General features: G+C 43.4%; 1 protein-coding gene across 1 annotated transcript in view; it reads left to right on the top strand.

Moving 5' to 3' along the window:
- VAT1L (vesicle amine transport 1 like) overlaps positions 1 to 22,917 on the top strand; it is a 101,047-nt gene that overhangs the window by 17,753 nt on the left and 60,377 nt on the right. Inside the window, exons 3-4 of the mRNA XM_019505517.1 lie at positions 2,047 to 2,262; positions 15,896 to 16,038. Coding sequence (XP_019361062.1) covers positions 2,047 to 2,262; positions 15,896 to 16,038 — 359 coding nt within the window. The remainder of the gene's footprint in view (positions 1 to 2,046; positions 2,263 to 15,895; positions 16,039 to 22,917) is intronic.

The raw sequence follows: 22,917 nt of genomic DNA, 5'->3' as shown, positions 1-22,917 counted from the left end.
AAAAAAAGTCAGTGCTTCTTCATAGTAGAAGGGAAACATCAAAACTGTTACTCATGACACGTCATTAATATGAAGGCCCTTTTCAAAAGGAGGAGGAATTTTCAGTGAAATGGGAATGACAGTTCTGTTTCAACAGCTTCTTTCTACAAGATATAAAGCCTTCAGAACTGTCATCATCAATTTAAAATTTAACAAACCTACTATATAAAAGGCCAAAGAGAGGAAAATGCCTTGAGAAGCCAAAATATTGCTGTTCTGTAAACAGATTTTCCCTAGGGTGCAAGTAGATATTGTGCCTTATCCCATAGTAATGAATTATAGTTGAAATGGAATAAGGAGAAGATGCATCATTACAAAAATATGAGGTGGCAAAAGTAGACTGCAAGGTATATAAATGCTGCAGAATGTTCCCTTACTCAGGCTATAAGATGAAATCATGAAGTTTGATAAAGCTGTTTTAAAGCTTATATTGTGATACAGCGTAGAAGTGCTAGCCATGGATCAGGAAGCCATTTTCATTGGCATTGTGCAAGAGTATAACAAAGATTGTACCTGCTGCTGAAAGTTTATTGTCCACGACATTTGGCAGTAAGTGGGTACAAGCTGATGGGTACAAGCTGATTATCAAACTTTTATTGGAATTATAGCAAAGGAGAATTGAATGCAGGTGGGGCAAATTTTGCTTGCTTTTTTTCTTGAGCAATCCAATTGCACCAGTTTCTTTCCTCACTTGAGCAGGAGCTATCCTTCTGTTATAGCCATGCAGAAGAATTTGTCTTGCAGCTCCAGACAGTAATTTATTCTTGTCTGTCCATGGGACACCACTGTCTGAATTCTCAGTATCGGAAACAGCAACGAAGGCCATTAGATAAATGTATGAATCAGATGTCTAAACTTCAGATAGAGCCTTGAGGTTCAATCACTAATTTAATCCTGATCAGTCTCAGAATAGAGATGCTTTTGTTTCACTTAGTATTTGAGCACAGGACAAACCCTTTTCCATTATTGTGTATATTTTCTGCAGTAATTAGTTGCAGGAGAAGAGATTGCATTGCTCCTTGGATTTTTTGGCAAAACATGCTAATGGATTTAAAAGCTGGCAGAAGAACTCTGGGATACAAAGTTTGTTTGAAGTCTTACATACATACATACATACATGCATACAGATTAATAAAAAAATTTAAAGTAAATAAATAAAATTCTTCTGGCGGACAGATGTATAATTATATAGCCCTGAGTAGGAGTCATTTAGGGAATGAATCAATATAGGCACAGTATTTAAGCTCTCTATTGGTTATTGATTTTTTTTTTCTGCAAAAAGCAATACTATATATCATAGTATAAAATAACTGCTAGATAAAGAAATATTGATAGCATTAAAATCTAAACCATTGGTTCTACTACTCTCAAATTGAGGGTTGTTTTTTTTTGTTCTTGTTGTTGTTTTTGTTTCTTTTTCCATGAATTACAAGTCTGATTCCCTTATCAACAAGTAGCATGTTCATAACCTTTCCAGCTTTGGATCAGAATAAATTTCCTTTTAGATGTAGTTTAGTGGCTAGATCCTTTCATTCTGTTGGTCCTCTCCCTCCATCCCTCCCTTCCTCCAGGATTTTATTAGTAGTAATAAAGTCCTTTGCTACTTGCAGTACCCCAGTGCTTTACAAGGAAAAATAATGCAGGAGGATGGGTGTTAATGTTGGTATTGACTGAAAAGAAGCTGTTCGTTAATTTTTTTTTTTACCAGAAAAACAAGCCCACAAAGAAGTGGTATTATTTTAAAAACATAAAGTTACAATTGAATTTCTTCAAAAATCTTTACAGTCCAAGACTGATTATAGTGGTAGAAGCAGTTTTGTCTGCCATCTAGCCCACAGATTTTAGTAGGAGAGCCGCTGGTCTTTCAAATTACAATTTGAAACCATAATGATTAATCATGTTACTCCTTTTTTCTTTTTTTTCTTTTTTAAAGTGTGTTGCCACTGTTTTGTAAGATGTAAACTGACTAGCTTGATAACCTCAGTATCCTTTTTGTATTTACTGTAGATTGGGGACAGAGTCATGGCTTTTGTGAACTACAGTGCATGGGCTGAAGTAGTATGTACTCCAGTAGAATTTGTCTACAAGATCCCTGATGACATGAGTTTTTCTGAAGCTGCTGCCTTTCCTATGAACTTTGTAACTGCCTATATGATGCTCTTTGAAGTTGCCAACCTAAGAGAAGGCATGTCTGTGCTAGTTCACTCTGCGGGAGGAGGAGTGGTGAGTTGATGTATTTAACACCTCTGATTATTAGGTACTGATATAATCTGCTGTATATTAATACTTGGGATGGATCTGGGTCTTGAAGTTTGGGCTGGGAGCCACCTTTCCCAAGTGTTGGGGGCATAGGGAAATTAAGGGCATGATTTTCTGTTTTTAACTTAGAAAAAACACACACACAAACAGGCTAACAGCTTATTGACTTGTATTAACAGGAGCATATCATGTCTCTTGCAGATTAGGGAAGGGATTTTTCCTCTTTGGCACTGGTGCAGACTCACGTGGAGTACTGTGTCCAGTTTTGGGCCCTGCACTTGAAACATGACGTGGACAGATTGGAAAAGCTCCAGCAGACCAAAAAAATTATTAGAGCCCTGAGAAATGTGACTTACAAGGAAAGGCTCAAACAACTAGGGTTATTCAGCTTGGAGAAGAGAAGAACGAGGAGGGATTAGATAACAGCCTTCAGTTACCTGAAGGGTGACTTTTTTTTTTTTGTAGAGGATGGAGATGGGTTTCTCTCTTTGGCCATAAAGGACAAGACTAGAAGCAGTGGCCTCAAGCTACAGCAAAGCAAATTTAGATTAGGGACTAGGGCTCTGTCTACACATGTGCCCCACTGCACGGTTGGTACTGAAGCAAGTACTAAATGACTATGCGGTCCTGGCAGTTCACAGGTCATTTCCAACCCTACTGAGCAGTAGTAATGAGCTATTGCACAGTAGCAGCAGCATGAGGGTTAGTACTGCTGACACTACATCACCATAGTGATGAGCTATGATGCTGTAGTTTGTCACTATGGTGACATAGCATCTTGTGTGGATATGACCTAGGAAAACGTTGCGACTCTGAGGATGGTTAAGCATTGAGACAGGCTACCAAGAGAAGTTGTGGAATCTCCATCCCTGGACACTTTCAAGAGCAGGTTGGACAGACACTGGGCTGGGACTGTTTAGTCAGGGATGATCCTGCCTTTAGCAAGGGGGCTGGACTAGTTGACCTCATGTGATCCCTTCCAGCCTACTTTCCTGTGATCCTAGGTAACATCATATGTATCTAAGGGCTCATCAGTTAGGGGCTCTCTGTGATACAGAAGCCTATCACATTAAACTTAGGTGAACCAATTAAGTGAAAAGGCAGTTGGAGTTCAAAGAGACCATGTAGACTGAGTGAGATTTTTGCTTGGGTAGCCGGATTTTGGAGTTGGGTGGTATTCTTTCTCCTTCCTCCTCCAGCACAGAAGAGGCCTCTCCCTTCCTCCACAGCAAAGGGCAAACAATGCAAAATCTTGTTGGGATAAGCCTAAAGAAAATATTGCATGCAATTTATTTCTTAAAGCAGTGGCTAGTGCATGGTGTAGTCTGGCATTGTCCAAGTGCAGTGCTTGAGCAGAAGCATGCTGGGATGGTTGCAGTGAAACAACTAGCAAATAAGGAGTTGGGGGCCTATACTGCAAATCACTTAAGCTCTGGTTTTGGAAAGCACTTAAGCATGTGCATAATATTAAGTTATGGACAATGGAATTTGTGTGGATTTAAACTATATATTTTATTCTGGAACTGTGGTAGGCCTCAGCCTTCTAACCTCTTATTCCTTAAGTTTGCTTTGTTTATCCTAAATTAATATCCTAGAGTCTATTACTAAATCTGGCTGGCAGTCCCAAATACCTTATCCTTAATTTTATGCCTTTACCTCTTTTTTCTTGCCCCCCCCCCCCAAGTCCTGTATAAGATAGGGCTATAAATCAAATGAACAAATTCCTCAGCTCTCAGCGCAAAATATGTGTAGCCAAAGATAATCCTACTTGCAATAAATTGCCCTCTTGGAATACTCCTGTAAATGACTGGAATGTATAATCTTATTATACTAGTACAGTACAGTCTAGGGCATTATGGCCTATTTTATTGTTTTAATATTAAAATCTTTCATGTGGAATTTGGAACTGTTAAAATAACATGGGGCTGCATAGTCAGGGAGACATGCATGTTGTGCAGTATGCAGGGCTGGCTTTTACCTTTATGGTAGTAGGCCACGTGGTGATGCAGAACCAGAGTAGCCTATCTGGGCTGAGTAGAGAGATTTCTATGGAAATGGGTGTATAAATTGCTATGCACATTTCCATAAAATGGCAGAATGGGCTGCCTGCCATAGAACTAACCCCATTGGCTCCCTGTACCAAGGGGACCTCAGTCTTCTCCATCTCCCTCTACCCCGTGGGACCAAAATGTGCCCATCTAATCTCCTTCTTCCCCTTTGCATGTTAACTCTTCCCATCCTCCAATTCGATCAGTTATAGTCCTTGGGCTGGGCTGCATCTCTGTGTCTGATGCAACTGTGCATGTGACTGTTCTTCAGATAGTTGCTTAGTGCTTCTACCCGTTGGCCGTATGCGGCAAGCCCTTGTGAGCCTATCATTAGAGGAGCTAATGGCAGGAAGTGTGCTTAGTGGAGTACGAGGAGGTGTAAAGAGTCATGCACCAGTGTTATGCCTCATTGTGTTAAGCCAAGAGCTGGGACAAAGTTAGAGGTTAAGGAGGTCTTTACCAATCTGTGCTGGGCCAGTGAGATTTGCAGGAGCGAGTGTCTCTATCTCAAAGGGATGGAAGGCGTCCCACAACCACCTGGCCTACAGTGTTTTCTTGTAGTCAGCTACTTCTGTCCATTACAGAGCATGGAAGATAAAATCAGAAGAAAACAAATTTCCCAGTCCTATCAGTAGGTCACGTCTCCTTGCCTGACCTCACAGGTAGATCCTTTTACTTTGGAGTCAGGTGGGTTTTGTCCTTTAACTAAACACCCAAACCAATAAGCAATGGGCTGATAGACCCCAAACTACATTGCTACATGCACCACTCCAGGTATTAATCCACTGGAAAATTTAGCAGAATACACTGGGGAAATTATACAAAATTTCTCATTAATAATACAAGAAAACCAGCACTAAAATCACTTTTGGAAAAGAGATTTTCTGTGCTGTTGCATTAATGAATGCAACACCCATTAATATTTACAGTAAGGAAAAACACTCCTCAGTTTTTGTTTTCTCTTTCTCTAAATGTCATGAAAATTCCTGAATAGTTTAATGAGACAATAGAAACACTGTAATGGTAGAACTTTTACAATGTCCTCTGCTCCCCCACAATCAGTTGAAGTTCATTATTCTAGCCACTTCAGGCATTTTAGAAGATATGCTGCTTCATAAGCTTTGTTTTGGAGGGCTTTTCTGCCTTTCTTTCCCCTCCTCTCCCCTCCCCTTCCTTGTCCCTCTGATAAGAATCTTGCATGCTCTTCATAAACTAAAGTCAGTGAGAACTTGCTGACTTCCATGTGTAAGAAGCCTCTTTTGTTCAGTTCAAGGAAATCTTTGTGGTAGCAATGATAAAAGGCAACATAGCAAATGTCTTTCTGGTTTGGAAACTTAAGGTCTGAATAAGGAGTCAAAGAGCAAATATTGCCCTATTCCAGAAGTTCTGGACTTAAAGCAGAGACTTAAAATAGAGGCAGATGCTGACCAAAAGGAAAAGACCCTGTGATAAAATCTGGGTCTGCGTCCACACGAGCGTGGATGTTCGTTTCCTGGGGCACAAGTAGCATCAGGACACCTTGTGCTGCTACAAATTGTCCTTTGGCATGTGGCAGGTTACCCCGGGTGGGGTAGGGGAAGCTGGGGTCAGCACTGGGCTGGCCCCCGCAGCCTTACCTGGGGTCCTGGAGGGCTCCTGGGGCTGCAGCAGCAGGAATCCTGCTGTTCGGACTCTGGCCAGCAGCCGGCACGTGGCTGTGGCCATCCAGGCTCCAACTTTGAGTGGTGTGCATTGCCCTTGCATGTGCCGCTCTGCCTTTTTTTTTTTGTGCAGGTTTCTGTTGACCCCTGGATATCCCCTGCGCTGCTCCCTTGACGTGCGGAGAACAGCTAAATGCGTGGTATGTGGCATCTCAGGTGTGTCTGTGGCACCACGTACTGCACGGCCATGCTCGTCTGGGTGCAGCCTGTGTTCAAAGTCTTTAGCTACTGCTCTTTCAGGCACAAGGAGTGGGAGCCTTGTTGTGCATGGCACAGTTGTTCTCCCAGTCAACTAGAACAAATTCTTGAAGCAGGATGCTGCTTGCCTACATCTTCATACTGGGAAAAGGCACTCTCTGGAAGACAGCTACTTGCCTCTTTTGTGTCAGGAGGTGATAAAAGCTGTTTGATTGCCTGTAATATTATTAAGGAAGGTTGAAGACCTTTGCCCTGGGAGGAACTCCTGGAGAAGGGAGAGAGCACTGGGTGGTGGAGATTTGTTGCAAGCTTGAGGTTTTTCTGCAGAGACTGCTGTCAGCCTGGAGAGAGCTAGATGGGAGTAATTTTAAAATGCCTGCTAGGAAGAGAGAGGTCAGGGTTATTGCCTGCTACAATTGGATTTGGATGAGGAGTGAGCACATAGCGGGTCATGTAGTCATGATCGGCGCCTTTCAAATCCCTGGAGGTATTCTTGGGAGATTTGTCATGAACTCTCTTTTGATTCCTAGTTCAATAACCATGTGCCTGACTAAGCACATAAGCATTTCTGTTGAATTGCATGAGATTACTTGTGTGCTTAATGCATGTGTTTAGGTGGTCTGCTGAGTTGAGCCCTAAGATAGGACTAAGTAACAGTTTTTAATATTTAGTGTAAACTCTGTTGGTCCACACTTTGAACGTAATGGTGAAAGAATTGGGGAGTTCTCTAGAGGGGAAAAAAAATCAATGGTAGGAGAGATTCACAACTTGCAGGTCCCTCATAGCTATACAAGAACTGCTACATTTGATTAATCTTTCAGTGGTCTCAAGGGGACCCCTGGGATGGTTGTGAGCCCTCCTGCTTGGGAATTCAAATTCTGTGTCTCTGGAAATATACATTTTTTTTTTTCCCAGATGAAGCTTACATGGCAACTATTTGAAGGAAGCAAACCAGCAGAACTAGTAAGCAAGCTGAAGAGTAAAATGAGCTCCGCTGGGACTTTCAGCCTAAGTATAAGGCAATTTAATTACTCAAAGTGAAGATTCTTGAGTCAGTGTATTTAGGCTAATATGCAGTATGCATACTGACACTTAAAACTAATTCCAGGTTTCAGTGTTTTATCCTGGATTAGTAGAAATTAAGAACTGTTTTTTGGTCTTTGTAGCATCCATCCATCCAGTCACTTAAATAGCTAACTCTGTGTAACGGGGGCTCGCTCTGACGGGTAAGCTGAGAGCCATTAATTCTCTCTCAAGTCTTGAGGATACTAGAATGGAGACAGGGCTGAAAATCAAGTCTTGCCAGAATTAGGCCCCAAGAGATGCATCAAGAGAAGAAATCTAAACTCTAAACTATGGTATCTTGGCAGGCTGGTGGCTGGCATGTTTTCAGTTGAGGGGGTGGTAACTTTCAGAAGCGCTTGGCATCGTCTAGACTTTGCTGACTTGACTATAATGAGGATAGTTTAACCCTGAGCATTTTTTTTTTAAATCTTACCTCAAATTAATGTCTGCATTTTTAATCCAAAATCCTGTAGCTTCAGATATGAAACTCAGTGTAGCTGTTTCTTGTCAACCACGTTATTCCATCCACGATCTGTTGTTTCCCTCCTGCAATGACATAGCGCCCCTCTTTCTAAACTGGTATTTCTCCTGCGTGATAAATACCTTCACGTCAAACAACATGACAAAGTAGGTGCTTGTAGCTTACGGTGATGAAACTGGTACGAATAATTAGAATATATTCATCGAGACAGGAAAGATCTTTCCATGCAAATTGAATTGTCCAGGTAAACAAAATGCCTCCCTGTTAATACATCCTGATTGACGCAGAGTAAGGAAGAGCCGGGGAATCGTTTCCCACTGTTGAGCCCAGTGGGGCCATAAACGTACCAGAACGTTTGATCATTCTTCAAAGCGAGTTCAGCCTGCAATTGTTTATGAAAACCTTTCCTCGGTGTATTGTGCACATCAGTGCAGTTAGACCTCAAAGTACAGCATTTCGTTCTTTACGTGGAGCAGCAATAACCCTATAATGTGACTATTGTGAGCTCCGAGGCATTACTGTCAAAACTGCTTTTGGGAAGACGGAGGTTTGTTTAGACCCAGTGTGAGCAGAAGCTATTCCTATGGACCTGTGTTTAGGCGTATGGCTGGGCATGAGGGTTGGGGCTGTAACAGGGCTTCCAGCCCAAAATGTATAGGAGCTAGATAAAATATCAGAGACCCACCCACCCCAATCTTCTTCCTGATTCACCTGAGTCTTCGCATTCTTATTTGAGTCTCTTCTCCGTAGTCGCTAAGAAATCTTGTCTCTTCTTCCCCAGGCGCCGGGGGGGAATAAGCAGCATTCGTGGATGCCCTCAGATGGACAGGGAATCTTCTAATGTTGAGGGTGGTGACTTGACTCTCAGTTCTGCACTTATTGAAGACAGGCAGCTATTTGACTACAATGTGGCAGGAGGACTTCTTTCCCCATGTTCTTTCCTGCTTTGTGCACAAGACGAACCTGACACTGGTACTGGCCTGCTCAGCACCCTCTTCCTGCTGGCCTGGGTCCCTCTGCCCGAGGGAAAGGCACATGGAAAGAGCATGGCTGAGAAAGTGAGTCCCTGTTTCGTCTAAGGCTAGAAGAGCATTAGCATTTTCCCTCCTTGGGAGCATTTCCCTGTGAGGAGTGAAGCAAGGTAATGGATACTAATTTGGTATTTGGTGCGCATGATGCACTAGTTTAACTGGCAGGGTAAGATGTTTCAGAGAAAGGAGAGAGAAGCAGGTTCTGCTTCTTCTCCATCCCTACTCCTTGAGCCACCTCGGTGTTAACTGCCCGCATTTTGCACAGCTGCTGAGAACACAAAAGGTGCAAATTGCAGTATTTCACCATTTGCCCTCCACACACCAAGCGAAATTAATAACTGGCTCTTGCGCTAAAATGTCAATCTTGCAGGAGCTAAAATTAGGCTTGCCGTCACACAGAGGCATCGATTGCAACCCTATGGTTGTGATGTGACCTTCATTTTCAGGCTTGACATCGGAGGAAGTGCAAGCAGCGTGAGTTGGTTAAAGATGCAAGTTTTCACATTTGAACTTAAAGAATAAAACCAGCATGGCTGCTGTTTCAGGTCATAAAGACAATACTATTTACTGCTGCCCTTATTTTAATCTTGCCTTCCCTGCATTGTTCAGCTGTGATGCTGGAACGTTTGCAGTGAGTCTAAGCCAGCTACTTTGCCACAGGACTTGAAAGTGTTTCTTGAGTCAAAATTCAATCCCATTCTAAGCAACTGTCAGATAATAAAATGAATAGTTACCCATGTTAGTCTGAACTGGAAATGCATAAGCTTTTTTGAGCCAGAGCTCACTTCAGTGTTGTTGATTTCACAGCAACTAAGGTTCAGACCCATTGAGTCAAATGGTTCACAGCTGGACACTTTTGCAAGGAAAAACACATTTCCAAAACAGGGCAGCTTTTGATGACTATTGTCACACTTTTATTAGCAAGGTATCCCCTTAGTTCAGGTGTAATGATGATCAGATTTGGGCCCCAGGTCTCTCTCTCTTGTTTTACTGCTCTGAAATGTTCAGGTTTTTTTTATCTGGTTTCAAATTTCCTCTGGTTTAATTGGAAAAAATGATATCTTGAGGAGATGGGGTATTGTGTAGGTTGACTTCTCCTTTCACTTTGGATACCTCAGCCTGGATGCTGGGAAATTGTTTGTACAATCTTCAGTGTCAATTCCCATATTCTGTTTGTTCAGTACACACATCCTATAACAGTTCAAATAAATGGTTCTGCTGCCTATCTGTCTTCAAATATGATAGCCCTAAAATGCAATGGCAAAGAATAATGGCTTCTCTTTGGATCAGTCCCAAACAGGATTCTTGCACAGGAATCTGAATGATGGGGAGAAAAGTAGCATCTCTGGGCTGCAAAATACATGAGAGAATAGTTAATTTTGATATTACTCATTCTGGAATCTCACTTTTGTGTAATGCTGCTAGTCCAGCTTCACATAGTGTTTTGGATCAAGTACATGGTTGGAACTAGTTAGTGTGCAAGTTAATTAAGTCTAGCCAGTTTGTATTACTGAGGATGTGGCCCATCCTCTTGTTCACAGGAAAAAAAATACACGCGCGCACACCACATTTTACCAGAAGAAGCAGTACATTACTTTTATCCCATTTCTGTAGCATCTATATAGACTGGTGCTTCACGGGGGCTTTTTTGCACTTTTATCCAATAGCTGATTCAATCAGCTATTAGATAAACATTTTTAAAAAGCCCCATTAAAGCACCTGATCTGTACAGATTTTGGGCAAGCTGGCTCCAACTAACACATTGCCTCTTCTGGACATGTTGTGGGCTCGGCACAGGAGCGCACAGCGTTTTAAAGTGCTGGTGTGTGGGGGGGTTGTGTGTTTGTTTTTAATGTCTGCTGGCAGCCAGGGATGCTTTCAAGATGGAAACTGGATTAAATACATTTCTGTTCCCATGTTCTCAACAGCACCTTTGATTTGGTAATTCAGGTTGGCAGTAAAAACTCTTTTCCATTTATGCTCTTCCCTCTCTTTCCGCTAACCTCCCTAACTTGAGTAAAATATACTGTGATTATTTTAATTTTGTGTCTTCAGTTTCTCTTTGGTCCCATGTGACTGGCACAGGCTTCCAACTCTGATGCATAAGCTTAAAACTTTAACTGGAACTTAATTCTTGCAAGCATTTCTAATTGTATTCAGTTTTGTAACCATCCCATGTTCAGATTGGGTCCACCATGCTGATAATTATAAATGGTGAGTACCTCTTTAAATGGAATCCACGGGCACGTCCACACATGCATGCACATGCGGTTTGCAGCACCACAGACATCATGCACTGCACGTGCATGCATTTGCTGCACGCCAAAAAAAAAAACATGCCCAAAAAAACCCCAAGGCTGCACATATAGCTACAGAATGTGCCATTTGAAACCAGAGCCAGGCTCCGGCTGCCACCCAGGCTCCACATGCCTGGATTGTCGCTGCTGCAGCCCCTGGTACTGGCCTCAGCTTCCCCTACCCCACCCAGGGCAATTTGCTGCATGCCAGAGCACACATGCAGGAATGTACCTGGGGACAACTAGCAGCAGCACAAATATGTACCGCTGCTCTTTGTCCCCGGGGAAACGCACCTTGCCACTTACGGGAACACGTCCCACCAGTGTTTGATGCCCAGTACAATATGAGAGATTCCTCATTGCCATAGAGGCCCTTTAATTGGAGTTATTCTTTCCCTGAAGACTTTCTGTAGACTCTGCATGATAAGCAGTACGAAAATCAGATTCTGGAAAGAAGATTAACTCTTTTTCAGGCAAATGCTTCATTGAAATGATAGATGTAGTTATGGAATAATTGATCACTTTATCCAGAGACTGCTCAGTCCTGTTAAAGGTAAAATTAATTGTCAAATGAGAATTGGATTTCTATGTTGTATTTTCTTGGGTTCAGTAAGCAAGAACCTGTTCTGTAGTTATGCTTTGAGTTGTTCATATTTGAAAATAAATGTTTATGGCAGGCCATGAATGATTGATTTTGTAAGTGCTAAGCAGGTTTAGGAGCACATGAATTACTCATGGTAAAACCCTGCCTATGTTGGCTCTCACAAAAGAGCCATGAGGAAGGCTAAACAGCAGTGGAACTAATGCGGTTCTGTTAAGTGAGGAGGCAGGCAGGGTACTCAAAGCCCCTTCTCTGGTCTACATTAAGCACAAGGCTCTTTTCTAGCATGACTTCTCTACAGAGAGCAGATGTGGATTGAGGTTGACATACCCTCAGCTGGCTGATTCCAGTGTCCAAGTCATGCTTCATATATAAAGACTGTGCTGCAGCCACAAGTTTGCAGAGTAGATCTCTATCTTTTCCATGTCAGGAGAGAATGAGGTTTTGTTTTCTCCAGCCTCTGTAAAACTGCTGTATGCACATCACATTTACTTAGGTTCTGTATGGGGACCAGGATAAAATTTCCAAGCATTTTGTTTAACTAACCTCACATATAACCTCATAAGCTTGAACTGTTTGTCTCACTTGTGCTGGAATAAGTTAATGGAATAGAAATGAGATTTAAGTGCTGTTTAGGAGCATGGCCAGGTTTAGACATCTGAGTTGATAGGTGCTTCTGCTTGAAGCCATTTCATGGGAAAAGCCTGTAGACTGTGATCACGAGTCCGCAATGTCTGTGTGTGTGTGTTTAAGATCTTCCCTGAAATAAGTGAAAAAAAAGCTAAGTATAGATGTATGTTCAGGAGTGGAGGAGAAGAGGGTACGTAGGTCCTTTGTGGATTGCCTTTTAATACTTCTGTAGTTTTAGTTCAGTCCCATATAATGAAATGGTCACCTGAATCCAGATTTGGATTTCAGACATGCACACACAAGTAGACAAGAGATGGTCCTGTTTGAGTTTTGGTCAGTCTTATATCTGCAGTAGATGTACCACCAGTCATTTCTTCTTATACATGTTCTGTTAGCCTGACAATTACTCAATATAATTAAATTCCTGGAATTTTTACAATCTTACATTAGACAGACGCAAGATGTTTTTCTTTTATAACAGTTGACCTTTCCAGTATTCATTGGTGGCTTTTTTCTTCTTCCTTGGTACAATAATGGTGGATGTCTGAGAGGGTAATGGCTAGGGGATAGATCACTCTAGATCAGTGGTGCTTAACCTTTTTGGCTGGCAGGGTGGATGGGCAGTGCCCAGGCCATCCACAGGCTGGATCCAGCTAGTGGTCCCAATCCAGCATGGGGTGGTCATAGCACATCTGGCCACACAGTGTGAGGCAAGGGGCATCCCAGCTCCAACCTGGCCTCACGGGATGGGGGAGGAATGGGGACATGGCCCAGCCCCAAACTAGATCAGGTGGAGGGATGTGGCCTGGCCTCATCCAGCCCTGGGGGTGGGGGAGGGAGGGGGTGACTTCGCCCCAACCTGCTGCACTGGATTTGGAGTTTGGAAATTTGGCAGCAGAGAAGGGCAGCCATATTTTTGTCACTGCTCCCCTGCCACCAAATTTCCCGATCTGTGGGGAGCCCCATGAACAAAGGTTGAGCACCTTTGCTCTAGATCTGTCTGGTTCAGTGCTCTCATTCTAGCAACCACTTCCGTAACTGTTAGAGACAAGATACCAGGCTAGATGGATGTATTTATATAACAAATATCTGTGTTATGGGGGCTAGCTGAGTGGCTCTCAGTGGGCTCACACACACACACTCCCAAATGGCAAGTTCTCTTTCTCTTGCTCTTTAACTGTTTACAGCTGGGTTTTTTGTCACGCGCATCCAGTATTTCCTGTTGCAGGCTCAGGTAGGTTTTCTGGCTCTTGCATGTATGAGAGCCAGCCAGCAAGGCTGTAGGCACTCGACCCAACTTCTGGACTACTGTTTGTACTGTCGGAAGAGCCCCTAAGGGGATAAAGCCCGTGTGGGAGTAGGCACACCAACCCGTTTGCATATACCACAAGACTTAAAATTAGGTTGGAAACCACAACGAACTAAGTGAAGGGACATGGTCCAGTGAGTCAGGTTACATTTCTGGGAGAGAAGAGCCTTGGATGAAACATTATTGGTGCTGGTAGAGACTGGAGATGGTCTGTGCTTAAGACACTAAACTAGGATTCAGCAGATTCCCCTTAATATCCTAGTTTTGCCAAAGACTTCCTAAATGATCATCCTCAAATCAATGAATTCCTACATGATGAAATTTCTCTTTGTAAAGTGGGGATGATGATCTCTTTTTTTTTTCACTCTTTGCCATGCTGCCTATTTAATACCAGCCCCAAAAGAGCTCTCTAAACTGTCCCTTGCTAAGTTGTACAGTACCTACCCTGAAGCAAGTTACTACTATTGACCTCTCCTGCCAAAATATGATGGAGAGAGGATTGCCACTGAAAATGATATTCAGCATTATCTGTGAGGATCCCAAGACCTCCAGGGTATGCAGCGTTTTCTATTTTATCCTTTGTAAATAAAATCCAAGCACTGACGACTGGTATTTAGATATCAATAATCAGGATTTCTTGTTTGAATAAACAGAAATGTATTTATCTGTGGGTGATTTTACTAGTTATGCATGTCATTTACAAATGATGCTCTTTAGCTGGAGAAATGGGAAGTGTGTGCTAAACTCAGCTAGACATCATAATTAAATAACAGTGCCAATTTTTACCCCCTCTAACATCACTGAAACCTTTCTGGCCTTGGTGCGAATATACAGGTGCCACTGGAGACGCAACTTGGCTTATAAACTTGTCTTTTTTGTCCTGTTAAAGCAGCCATGCAAGACCAGACATCCCTATTCTCGGGATAACCAGATCTGTTTTACTCTAGATGCAAGAAATTTAGTGTTAGCTATTTCAACTGATTTGGGCCATCTCGGCAAACTTGAGCTGAGATTCGAATGAAAAAACTGGCTTGGTTAATCTGCTTTCATTTGTAGAAGTGAAAATCGGGGGTAATTCTACTGAATGTAACAGTGGTAAGTGGGAGGAATATCAGGTATATTTTATCTGACTCACTTGCTCCTCATTCTGGCTCTACCACTGAGCAACGTGACTTTTCTTTCTACAATTTAGACCATTGTGTTGTAAATTCCACACCGTATTGAAAAGCAGCTGCATTTATATTTCACAAACCTGAAAATCTGAAATGATGTGACTAATGTCAAGTAGTGCCTGCCTGGTACATCATCATAAAAACAAGATATTTTTAAAAAGGCTTGTTGAATCGTGTAGGTTCAACTCCTCTGTTGCCAAATGGCAAAATTACCATTTACCTTTCCAAATGGGGCAAACTAAACTCAGGTGTGAAATGTCTTTCCTTGTCCCTCATTTCACAGGCACCCAATGTCAAGCATGTGTTGCAGTAGTGTTGCTAATAAGACATGTGGAGTACACCTGTTAAAATATGCTGCATTGGAGTGTGGATGAACAGTAAAGTGCTGTGCTATACCATTTTAGAGCTGACCTGCTGTAGCTGTTTCATCTGATTGCTCTAAATGGAACATAAATTGTTGTAACGTTAAACCTGTTTCAGATCTAAACTCAAAGCAGTTTACCTCCACTATATTGGCATAGTAGTGGCCAAACAAAACACCTGTATCATTTCAGCATATACAAGCTCCCAAATGACAAGTTCTCCTCTATCCTTTTAGTGTTTACATCTGTGCTTTTGTCTCATGCATTCACTGTCTCCTACTGCAAGCTTAAGTAGGTTCTCTTGCATGTGTGGAAGAAATGGAAGAAAAAAATGACATTTTTTTCTGTGATAGCAAAACATGCACATCTTTTACACAGACGTGCAGTTTTTAAAGGGGATGATGTCAGTTTAATATGAATCTCTTAAAAGGAATTGATGCACTTAACTAACACCCCTTTGATAATTATGTTTAGTTTCTTCCAGTGCAATTTAAACTTCGTATTGGTCTAAAAAAGAATATTGTGTCTCTTGTAATAAATATTTACCAGGTAAGCTGTGAATTGTCTGACAGTTAGATGAAGAAAGTTTGGAAACTGTCTGTGATCAGTCTTGGCTTTTCCTTCATTATGGCTAAATGTATAGGTGGAAATTGCATAACAAGCTTCCCATGTCAAAGGGGCTAACATGATGCTATACTTACAGGGTCAAGCCGTTGCCCAGCTCTGCTCAACTATTCCCAATGTTACTGTTTTTGGAACAGCGTCATCTTTTAAGCATGAAGCAATCAAGGATTCAGTAACTCACCTGTTTGACAGAAATGCAGACTATGTCCAAGAAGTAAAACGGTAAGAGGTTTTGTTCCCTGTTCACAGGGATTGGGTACAGCTTGCTAAATACAAAGAAAATGCCAGGAAAAGATTATCTATGGGAAACAGTTAAATCCATGAACTCAGAGCTATCATAGTATCTTTTTATTGAAGGGCTAATTATACTAAACAAGTATCTTCCTCTTCTACAATCAGCTGGATTTTATTGATTGCATTCATTCTTGAATTTCCATCACAAACCAAAGATATTAAATGAAAGAGAGAAAACGTCTTAAGGAGGGGATCTAATCTCTTATAATACCCTTCAATGCTGGTCATCCACTGTAGCTTATTAAGTACAGTTATGGATAGACGAAACAACTGGATCGGTTTAGAAAGGGAACAACTTAACATGTTTTATGCTGATGGGTTCATGTGTCCTCACGGTACTACAGTAAATGGAACAAAAACGACAGTAAGTTAGCGCCTGTTTCATTCCAGGATAACCTGTACTAGTTTAGCTATGACTTACTGAGGGATACGAGTGGGCACATGAAAGAGTGGATCAGCTAACACATGCTCACAAATGGTAAGTGTTCACCAGTTTAAAGAAATGAAAAGTAGAAGTTGTTTTGTCTATCCACAGCCTTGAACTGATATTTAGACTTGGACAGCTCTTAGTAGATTTTCAGTTTACTGGAAATCTGGGGACATTTCCTGGAGTGAATGTCTGTCTAGATTCTTACACTGCAAATAATGGACAATTGGCTACCACAATGTTGGATTTAATTGTGACTTCTTGAGAAGGGTGGGGGGAGGAAGGGAAGGGGCATGTTCAGTGTTCATTTGCTGTAAGGTTAGGGTCATTCTGTAGGCTCCTAAACTGGTAGTTTAGGCTTCAGTTTTTGTGCAGTCATGGATTTTTTTTTCCAGATTAGTCTGATTCTTGTTAGAGTCTAATGGATAAATCTGGCAGGACTTTAAAGTAAAATAAACAAACTGCTGTGGCTGCTTTTCAGCTGTCCTTGTAAAAATGAGTATTTATAGTTCTATAATACAACATATATTTCTTGAATGCACCAATTAACTATTGTAACAGAAACTTCCCAAAGGACCCATCTCCAGGTAGCACGCCGTTCAGGGTTTTCATAAGAAAGGGTTTTTTCGGAAGAGAGGTTGCATCAGTGTACATACAAAGGCTGTAGTTTTTGTGGTACCTTCAGCTGGGATCCTGGCAGACCTGATAACCTAAACAGATTTGGAAAGGAAAACATGGGCGCAGGAGGTAATGTTGGACAATTTGAGCATATGCTTTCTCGCTTCTGAGGGCACCTATAAATGAGTGTGGAGGCTGCTCCAATGCACTGGAATCCCAGCGTATTGGATCAGACTCTATTTAATTGAGTCTGCTGGAGCGTGGCTGTTGCCTCGCTTTGGCACCCTCCTGCGTCTCGTGTATCAGCATCCCTGCACTTAAAAATGGCAGTGGGAGCACTTTATCTAAAGCTCTTCGGACGAGATTTAGTTCAAGTGCCCCTGCCACCATTTTTAAGTGTGTGGATGCTGATATACAAGACACGGGAGGATGCTCTCGGAGCTGCTCTAATTAAAGTGCCGCAGCCCGCCACTCCCTGAGCACGTGTAAAAGTGCCCTGAGTTATTACAGCCCCTGCTTGGTGTTGGACTTGGAAAGGAGACCTAAGTTCAGTTATTCATAGGTTCATAGGAAAGTAAGGCTGGAGGTAACTTCACAAGGTCATCTACTCCAGGCAGGCAGGTGTTGGAAGAGTGTTGAGCATTGTCGGCCGAAGAACTTCAGTTCTCATCTAAAAAAGCAGGTGAATTATTCTACTGTGTTGGCACAAGTGGTTTCTGCATTTTCAGTTGGATACAAGCTATCCCTCACTTTCATCTTAAACAGGTGAGTTCTTAAACCACACCTGTCAGTCATCTCAGACGTGACAGTACTTTCTTGTGCTGGGATACTGTTCCCCAAGTGCCCATTAGCACCCATTAAAGCCAATGGCTTTAATGGGTGATAATTTTATCTAATTCAGGGGCAGGCAATTATTTGGGCCCATGGGCCACATAGGCAGATCTGGGGAGCTGGTGCAGACTGGTCAGCACCCTCCCCCCCCGCCCCACCTTTCTAGGCAGCCCAGGCAGCAGTGGTGGCTCCTTCTGGCTGCCACCACCACTTGCCTGGACCCCAACCCACCCTGCGCCTGCTCTGGACTCAGCACAGTGGAACGGACCAGCTCCAGACTGGCTGGAGCCGGCATGCATGGCCCCCACCCTGGCCCATCCATGCCTGCTCCGGACTGCCCGGCCATGCTGAGCAGCGGCAGTAGCCAGGCAGAAGCTGCTGCTGGGCCCAGGGAAAAAGTGCTGTCTTTCCCCACTGCTGGGCCCTTCTCGTTGCAGCTGCCTGCAGCCCACACCCAGGCTGCCCTGCCACTCCTCTCCACCGCTGCCTCTGGGCCATCCAACGGGGCAGTGCTGGCAGCGTACACGAGCCACAGGGCAGTCCAGGTGCAGGCTTCGGGCAGCTGCAACAAGAAGGGCCTGGCAGCAGCAAAGGGGAGGGGCAGCTTCTTCCCAGCTGCCACCGCTGCTGCTGCTGCTCAGCATGGGCAGGGGGTTCAGAGCAGGCACGGGGTGGGCTGGGTCAGGGTCGTGCATGCATGTTCCAGCTGGTCCGCTCTGCTGGGCCAAGTCTGGAGTGGGCTGGGGTCAGGGCTGTGTGCGCAGGTCCCTGCCAGCACCACAGGGCTGGGGCCAGTAGCAGCCAGACGGAGCTGCCACTACCTGGGCTGCCTAGAAAGGCAGTCCAGCTGTGGAGTTGGCCCAGCCCCACTGTGTGCCCAGAGGATGGCAGGACATGCCACGAACCAGACAGCACCTGGGTCAGGCAGGACTAAGGGACCCACCATAGGCCAGACAAAATCTCTCCACCTGCGGGCCATATTTTGCCCACCCCATCTAATTTCAGTGACAACCAATTCAGGCCCATAACAAAAGCCTTGTCTTTCAATTGCAAGAAAATGTCGCTGTATGTGGAGATGCACTGTAACAGGAGAGGCGTTGCCTGGCAAAAGAGATCCCTGCTGCTTCCTCAACCCAGGAGTGATGCCTGGGGCTTGTTTCATTCTGTTAGCAGGTATTGGAGGAGGAACCTGCAGATACCTGAGACTTTCCACCGCTTCTGGGCAGTATCTGCTGTTGACCCATCAACCTTCCAGTTTCTGCAGCAAGCTTAGGAGCCTGCCACCCCTCACCTAAATAGAGTTGTCTTAATAACATGGGAAACTAGGCCTAACCTTGACATGAGATACTTCTCCTTTGTGCCATCAGAGGAAAATAATCGTTATGGAATGCTCCACTCTGCTCTGGTAGGTGATGATGGCTGGAAACCCAAGAAATTACTATAGCGAGACTCAGTTTTGGAAGAATGAAGCTTTACTCTTTGGAGTATCATGCACAGAAGCAGTTCGGGATATTCGGTTTACTTTTCTTATGAGTAGGTTTTTCTCTCTAGTCGGTCCAGAGGGTAGGTGGATAATCATGTGTGAGAGAGCGATTTGACAACCGTTTGCATTGAAGCAAACAACTTCATACTCACACATTTTAACTTTTTAATGTTTGCCACAACTAAAACCATTCACCACCTTGCTGTTCATCAGGTGGTAAGTATGGTAGGTCAGCCTGAGAATAGCATTTTTACACCACAAGAAATACCAATATTCGGAGGAGTTAGTTTTGGTTTTTTGCAGGGGGGGTAGTTTCAAAGCAGAATTCAAAAACCTTTGATGTTTCAAGGAACTGTATTTTTTCTGTTGTGTGGCGTGGGGGAACAGCAGAAAATTTAGGCCAGATATAATAGTCCGATGTGCTGCAGCTCTACTTCAAAGACATTTTGTGTCGGTATCAGTGACGTGAATGATACGTACAATAAAGTCACTGTTGAGTGTCTTGATTACATTCTGAAAGGGCAAATTAGTCATCATGCATTTTCAAAATGAAAGCTCTACACACAGCCTATATGCAGAAAAAATTGTTAGCCCACACAAATCATCAGTGCCTGTGTGTTATGCTATTAAGGAAACCAGTTAAATGTTTATGACTACACTATTTCCTGTGGAACTGACAGTGCTGTCCTGCTTTTTTCTGAGGAAAATTAAAGGTGTATTATAGGCCATACTGCTTTACCTCTCCTTTGACTCTTTTTTCTAATTGCAATTAGATATTTGCGGAAGGTATGGTCAGCACAAGCTAATCATAGCTCTTGGGGATTAGATTCCGTTGACTGCACCTTATGCCTTTTATAGTTTCAAGGTAGTAATTATCCAATAAGAACTGCACCAGTGATTTGCATAATTGCTTAATTAAGGAGCATGATTCAAGAATTTATGAGTGATGGGGTTATTTACTTGGTTTTGGAGTAGAATATCAGGATCTGGTATAATTTGTGATGAGAAGTTCAAAATCACAACTGAGGAATCTTAGAGAAATTAGCAGTTTCCTTGAGCTCCAGATACCAAGCTTGCAACTAGAATTATTTTCTTGAAATCATAGTACCTTTTTCAGTCCTCTACTGCACTAATTCTGGTCAAATCGTAGCCTTGGATTCACATGGATGGCTCTATCAATTTCTGTTTAAGCTCGACTCTTTGAAGGTGCCTAATAGATCTGAAATCCAAATTTGAGTCGTATCCAAACAATGACCAATAAAAACAGACTTTCGGAGGAGTATTTGATCCACTATTACTCCCCTACCCCTGCTGCCCCTTACTTTGCCTGGACAAATCCTGAAGCAGCACATCAAGAACAAAGAGTAGCAAAAGTGTCTTCCCTTGTTGTACAAAGTATAATCACACCAGGATGAAAAATATGCACCATTCAAGTACATGAAAAAAGATACCCAACAGGTATCAATTTTTTGACGAGGATGAGGTCAGAAGTTAGGTTTAACTGCAGTGATTCTTCTACCAAATGGATAGTCCTCTCTGCAACTTGATTTCTGTTGGCTAATATGTCTAGGCTAGTCACTGTGGATTGATTCATAGATGCTAGGGTCAGAAGGGACCTCAACAGATCATTGAGTCTGACCCCCTGCCTAGGCAGGAAAGAGCGCTGGGGTCAGATGACCCTGACCAGATACCTATCCAGCCTTCTCTTAAAGACCCCCAAGGTAGGGGAGAGCACCACCTCCCTTGGAAGCCCATTCTAAATTTTGGCCACTCTTACCGTGAAGATTTCCCTGATATCTAGCCTAAATCCACTCTTTGTCAGTTTGTGACCATTGTTCCTTGTTACCCCAAGAGGCTGCCTGGTGAACAGAGCATCTCCGATCCCTTGCTGCGCCCCCCTTGTGAATTTGTAGGAGGCCACAAGATCACCTCTCGGCCTTCTCTTGCAGAGGCTGAAGAAGAGGTCAAGGTCCCTCAGTGTCTCCTCATAGGACTTGTCCTGTAAGCCCCTAACCATATGAGTGGTCCTCCTCTGGACCCTCTTGAGTCTGTCAACATCCTTCCTGAAGTACGGCATCCAAAACTGGATGCAGTACTACAACTGCAGGCTGACCAATGCCGCATAGAGGGGAAGCATCACCTTCTTGGATCTATCTGTCATGCATCTCCTGATGCATGATAAAGTGCAGTTAGCATTGCTGATGATTTTGTCATACTTGACGACCCATATTCATTTTGGAGTCCGCTATGACTCTGAGATCCCTTTCCGCTTCTGTGCTGCTGAGAGGTCACTTCCCAGCCAGTAGGTGCGCTGGATATTTTTGTTCCCTAAGTGCAGCACTCTGCATTTGTCCTTGTTGTACTGCATCCTGTTGTGTGCTGCCCACTTTTCTAACCTGTCCAGGTCTGCCTGCAATTGTTCCCTACCCTCCGGAGTGTGCACTTCACCCCACAATTTAGTATCATCCACTCACTTGGAGGGCGTACGCTTTACTCCCACATCCAAAACACTGATGAAGATATTGAAGAGTACAGGTCCAAGGACTGAACCCTGCGGGACACCACTAACCACATCCTTCCAGGTCAATACCAACCTGTCTACACTACCACTCTCTGGGTGTGACCCCCAAGCCAATTTGCCACCCACCAGACCCATGTAAACCTCTGTCACAGCGTCTTAATTTATGAGAATGGGATAAGATACCGTATCAAAGGCCTTGCTAAAGTCCAAGAAGACAAAATCCACCTCTACTCCTGCATCTGAGCATTATGTGACCCTTGCATAAAATGAAACCAGATTGGTCAGGCATGATCTACCTGCTACAAATCCATGCTGGTTTCCCTACTGCATTATTTTTCCCACTGGACTCCCACAAATATGATCCTTCATAATCTTTTCAAAGACTTTTCCAAGGATGGAGGTGAGACTGACCAGCCTATAATTACTCGGATCCTCCTTCCTCCTCCTCTTGGAAATAGGGACCACATTGGCCCTTTTCCAGTCCTCCAGGACGTGACCCGAGTGCCATGTGCGCTTAAACAGTTGTGCTAGTGGTTCTACTATGACACTGTCCAATTCCTTCAGTATTCCCAGATGCTGCTCATTTGGGCCTGCTGACTTGAACACATCCAGTCCATCCAAGTGACTCTGCACCAAGTCAGTGTCGACAGTTGGTGGGCTGGTGTCCTTCTGATGCCCCTTAGGAGACTTATCTTGAGCCCTGTTTAGGAACACCGAGGTAAAAAACTGATTGAATAGCTCAGCCTTGTCTCGCCTCTCTGTCACTAATTGCTCCTCCTTGTTCAGTAAATTGGGCCATGTTTAAAAAAACCATGCTTAGTTGGGTACGGACATGATGGAGGGAAGGGTATAATGTTTCATAGTTTCTAGGGTGGGAAGGGACCTGAGTAGATCATCTAGTCCGACCCCCTCCCATGGCAGGAAAGA

The sequence above is a fragment of the Gavialis gangeticus genome, unplaced genomic scaffold (genome assembly GCF_001723915.1).
Source record: "Gavialis gangeticus isolate Ggan-Ray unplaced genomic scaffold, GavGan_comp1, whole genome shotgun sequence".
NCBI classification, from domain to species: domain Eukaryota; kingdom Metazoa; phylum Chordata; order Crocodylia; family Gavialidae; genus Gavialis; species Gavialis gangeticus.
The sequence above is the reverse complement of the archived record's forward strand: the minus strand, read 5'-3'. Positions and strand labels throughout refer to the sequence as shown.